Raw genomic sequence first — 5,051 nt, 5'->3', positions numbered from 1 at the left:
AGTGCTAATAGATGCTTAACATCTAATCTTTAACCTATCTAATAAATAGACCATTAATCACTAGAACAAATTCTCTGAATGTCATTGAAAATTTATCTCATCCTTTCAATGCCATCGAAATTTAAACCATCCTCCGCCCCGCACGCGCCATGTCAGGGGACATGACCTGGTGCCCCGCCGGTGGCGGGGCAAGGGGCAGGAGCGGCAGGTGGAGCTGGAGTCGGAGGTACTCGAGTGCTGGGGTGAGGGGAGGAAGCTCAGGGTGGAGGCCTAGAAGTGATGCGCAAGCTGGAAGTGGTGTGGCAAGCTTAAGCTCTACGTCAAGATCCAAGAATCTTAGCTTCAAATTCGTTGTCACCAGGGTCTTGTACGCAATTTGCCACCTCTGGAGGATGCTGTGGACTTGGCTGTAATTTGTACTTCCTCCAGGGTGCTATCTATAAGAGCCTAGTTCTTTTAATTTGCAGACAACACTAGTTTTTGTTTCTGTCATTTGTCCTGGTCACATTTCTGTGCATGGGGATCCTGCTACGAGACATCATGTTCAAAACTTTCAGCTCATAATCTCACATCGCAAACTCATTTGATGATAACTGATTAACTGTGATCCAAGAACATGAGTACAGAGCACATATATTTACCAATGATTTTTATTATAAAGTCAACATTGGCATCAAGGGATAGCACTATAAATATCTCATCTATGTCTTACAGGGGCAGTATTATCTTTTAGGTCTTACTTAAGGGTCAATCTAATAGCATAGTCATAGAATAATATTGAAGGAATGGGATTAAAATTTCAGTGGCGACGAGAGGAAGATATAAATTTTGATGGTACTAAAAGAAGATAAATTTTCAGTGGTATGGAGGGAATGGACTTTATTCACTACGATGGCTGATATACCTACAGTCCAAGCTCGAGATGTGGGCGACAAAAAGAAGGGAGCACATCCAATCCCAGTCGTTGGGCGGCGGCGCTCCCGCGTTCGTGTCATCTTTTTCTCGGAAACCTCCGGCCACTCCGATCCCTCCGGTAGTCCAGTGTCTCCAGCCGGTCTACTGGAGCGGGGCCGGCGAGGTGTGGAAGAGTGCGTGACTTTTCCAACCGGCCCCGTCGATCGATATAAAATACGCCGGCCTCGTGCTCTCTCGACCTACTCACCCGCTCGCTCCGGTGGTCCACCTCCTCTCGCTTCTCGCCGGCGCAGATCGAGCGAGCACCCCATAGGCGGCGCCAAGCAGTAATCGCGGGCAACCAAGCGTCAGAGCCGACCGCCAGCGGGCTGCCTAGCTGCTGATCGAGATCGTCGACCTGAAGCCAATTAGCCATGCCGCCGAAGAAGCGGGAGCTGGAGCAGGGCGGCTCCAGCGGCGGCACGCCGCCGTCGTCGCAGGCGCCGGCGCTGAAGAAGCGCTGCCGGTCCTTCGACCTGTGAGCGTCTCGCTTGCTAGCTAGCTCGCTCGCTCCGCCGCCCTTTCGTCTCCCCACGATCTTCGATTCTTCAGTGAGCTGAAAAATCGAATTGGGAACCTGCTGCAGGGAGATCAGGGGCTGCAGGCACCTGCAGGAGCTCGCCGCCGCCGTCAAGGTCAGCCTCGAGGCCGCGCTCGAGGCCGCCGTCGCCCGGGTACGTACGTGACCGCCACCGCACACCATTAAATTGGGATTTATTTGAACTACTCTGAAACCCCCTAGAGTAGAATATTATTGGAATATAGGTAGTAGGATTCTCCATTTGATTTGGGGATCCTTTTGGTCATTTGATTTGACCTGTCTAGTCACTAATCATCAGAAATATGAGCCTCTATCGGATCTTGTGACAATCCTTTTGGGTGTTTAGTAAAGTTACTCTCTTTTTTTTTTTACAGATACCAGAAGAAGTTGCCAAAGCATTTACAAGTTTCTTAAGCCGTGCTCCTAGGTAGCACCTGCACTTCACATCACCACCAGTATCACTTTTCGGATTTTTTAATATATTCACTTCTCGAGCTGCAAATATTCCTGTATATGGTGTCAGCTGTGGTTGCATTCACCACTTTACCTTACCACGGCTTTTCTTCCACAGTTTGTGCAGAACACTGGTTGATCAGAATCAGCCTCCAAGATACAAGCTCACCTTCACCAATGGCTTGGGCAGTGAAATTTTCACAAAGAAGGTCATCTGTGACACAAATGGGAAGCCCCTCAAGATATGTGTAATAGCAAACGGCCAGGATGAAACCGACCCTCGTATTCTTTGTGCTAAAATCAGAGTCGTTGTTCTTGATGGCGACTTCAATAGGCACAATCAAGAATGCTGGACTCAAGAGGAGTTCAACAACTCCACAGTACGCCCACGAGACAAGGTTGGGGCAGTCTTGACAGGGGATCTTGAGCTGAGTCTGACAAATGGTGAGGCTTATCTCCACAGCGCTACTTTTATCGATAATTCCAAGTTTGTGAGGAGTGGCAAGTTCAGGCTTGGGGTTATGGTTATTGACAATCTCGGTGAACGAGTCCAAGAAGGCGTCACCGAACCTTTCACTGTCAAGGAACGGCGTGGTGAAGGTAATCCTGAATCTGAATAATGTTGAACTTATGTTACCTTCAGAATTTGAAATTTAATCGATCCAGTCTCATAAGGTTATAGTCATCTTATGTTTATAGGATACAGAAAGCATGATATACCATCGTTGAATGATGATGTGTGGCGCCTGAAGAATATCTCAAAGGATGGTGCTTTCCATGCCGCATTGAGAGGTTCTGGCATTTTGTTTGTCAAGGACTTCTTGAGGTTGTATTATAAGGATGAGCAAGGTCTGCGCAATGTAAGACAAGAATTCTTTTGTGCATCTTCTCATTAGAATTTCATATTGCTTAATATAACTGCTGGCTTATGTTACCTCCCCTGTATATTTAGATTCTCATCAAGGCCACAGAATTAGCTTGGACTACTATTGTTGAGCATGCTAAGAAATGTGATCCTGGACGAGAGCTATATTCTTTTCTTGTCGAAGGCAATAGTGTTCTTCTTTTCTTCAACTCTGTCTATCAGATTGTTGGAGCGAAATTTGGTGACTACTACTTGCCCTTCAATGATCTGGAAAAGGCTCCAAAGGTATAACTCTGACACTAATAGTTAGACTTTACTTCAAGTTTCTGAATTGTAGATCGTGCATTATCAATCCTTTTTGGCACAACAGTGCACTGCATATGACAGATATATACATCAGACTTCAGGAGAAATAACAAAAAAGTACAAATTAGCTTAAAGTCCTTTATCTCGACAATAAATCAAATAACATACAGATTAGGTGTTGGGAATCTGTCCTTTATCATGTCCAAGCCCAAACAAAGTATTTTTAACTTCTTATCTGGTCAAATTTTGAAGGAACTGGTCATACAATGGAGCAAAGTTGCATACGAAAATATACCCTACAAGGGACCAGATTATGAAATGGATGATGATGGGAAACTAAGACCAATCAACCAGGGAATGAGTATGCTGGAGCATAAATTTACTGACCTTATGCAAGGTGACATTAGTGAAGATAGTATTGCCCTGCATATTGATTAATCTTTTCAACAATGGTTTATTTATTTTGTAATAAATGGTTGAATGACAATAAATTTTATTTTTGCAGACAGAAATGTTTGTTAAGCTGATAATCAGCAAGGGACTTCCTGTAGTCATTCCAAGCAGTGCACGTTTAAAAGGCTGGGATCCATTCGACTTACGCAAAATGATGAAGTAAGTAATGCATGTTTAACTCATAGAATAAGAAAAAATTGCTTAATAAAAGAAAAGATAATATTTTTTATTTCTAAATGTAGTTACCTTTTTTGTCCTCCAGAGTATTTCCCCTGCTCTTTTCTTCTGTGAACAATACTGTGCAAAGCAGATCATTAACTGAACCGTACTCTCACAGGATGAATCATTTGACTTCAGTGTCTACATGGACTCTATCTCTGAACATTGTGCAGCCACATCTACAAATGACATCACAGGTCTAGTCACGCTTCGTTGCCCAGATGCCGAGGTAAATGAAGCAACAGGATCTGTGGTTTTGACACAGGCATCCCTTACAGTGGATGATGGGGTTTACAATATACTTCTGACAGAGAATGGTAATCACAATTCATTTCTATGCACAGGAAACTGCAACTTTCAGGACTCTGATCCGATATGCTTTTGCAGATGCTGCAGTCCCTCAGCTGTGTGAAGAGCAGCAACCTGCAGAGGGAGCCCAGTTTGTCGCCTCTCTTTGCGGCGTCAGAGCTCTGGCAGACTATCCTATGTACTCAAGGCATGGCAGCTTCAAAGAGCCCGGTTGCCATGACGCGGCGGAGCTGGGAGCAGAACCGGCTGTGTGAAAGAATGGCTAAGTGAAAATAAGAAAATTAATGAATAAAACATCATTGGGTTGAATTGTCGATAAATCGCCGAAGATGCTCTATGTAGAATGGCAAGGACAAGTTTAAATGACAAGATTGGCCACCAAGTAAATGTTGTTTAGATATGTATAGTGAAGATATTCTTTCATTCAACTTTCAGCTTTGTTCTTGGTGATTGTTTGAAGCTTTGTTTGGTTTGAAGTGTTGTTGTTCATGAGTTCATGTCTAGCAACTTAGTGGGCTACAAAAAATATTTCTAGACGTGCTCAACATGTTTTTTTTTTGAAGTAAAGTGGTGAACATGTTTTAGGCTCCTGCTCTCATATAAATCGGAAAGATGTTGGCGATTTTTTTTATCCTCATATTCAATCAAGTGCTAGGATTGTTAACTGATCCAAGAGGAACTAAGGCCCTGTTTAGTTCCCAAAAAAATTTGCACAGTATCCGTCACATCGAATCTTTAGACACATGAATGGAGCATTAAATGCAGTTGAAAAAATAACTAATTACACAGTCTAACTGATTAGCACGAACTGAATCTTTTAAGCCTAATTAGTCCATAATTGGACATTATTTGTCAAATAACAATGAAATGTGCTACAGTACCAAAATCCTAACTTTTTCACCAACTAAACACACCCTAAGGTAGCAATCCAGCAAAAAAAAAAAGTGCAAC

General features: G+C 43.4%; 1 protein-coding gene across 1 annotated transcript; it reads left to right on the top strand.

Annotated features, from left to right (window-relative positions):
* The first annotated feature begins 1,006 nt into the window (after positions 1–1,006).
* LOC120666737 (calmodulin-binding protein 60 B-like) lies at positions 1,007–4,684 on the top strand. Its single transcript, XM_039946659.1, has 10 exons — positions 1,007–1,432; positions 1,541–1,628; positions 1,870–1,922; positions 2,067–2,548; positions 2,648–2,808; positions 2,901–3,098; positions 3,372–3,516; positions 3,625–3,731; positions 3,910–4,108; positions 4,179–4,684. Exons 1-8 carry the CDS (start codon positions 1,329–1,331, stop codon positions 3,639–3,641), a joined length of 1,248 nt encoding a protein of 415 aa, XP_039802593.1. The 5' UTR covers positions 1,007–1,328; the 3' UTR covers positions 3,642–3,731; positions 3,910–4,108; positions 4,179–4,684.
* The last annotated feature ends 367 nt before the right edge of the window (positions 4,685–5,051 follow it).

This window comes from Panicum virgatum, chromosome 3N (genome assembly GCF_016808335.1).
Source record: "Panicum virgatum strain AP13 chromosome 3N, P.virgatum_v5, whole genome shotgun sequence".
Lineage (NCBI taxonomy): Eukaryota > Viridiplantae > Streptophyta > Magnoliopsida > Poales > Poaceae > Panicum > Panicum virgatum.
The sequence above is the reverse complement of the archived record's forward strand: the minus strand, read 5'-3'. Positions and strand labels throughout refer to the sequence as shown.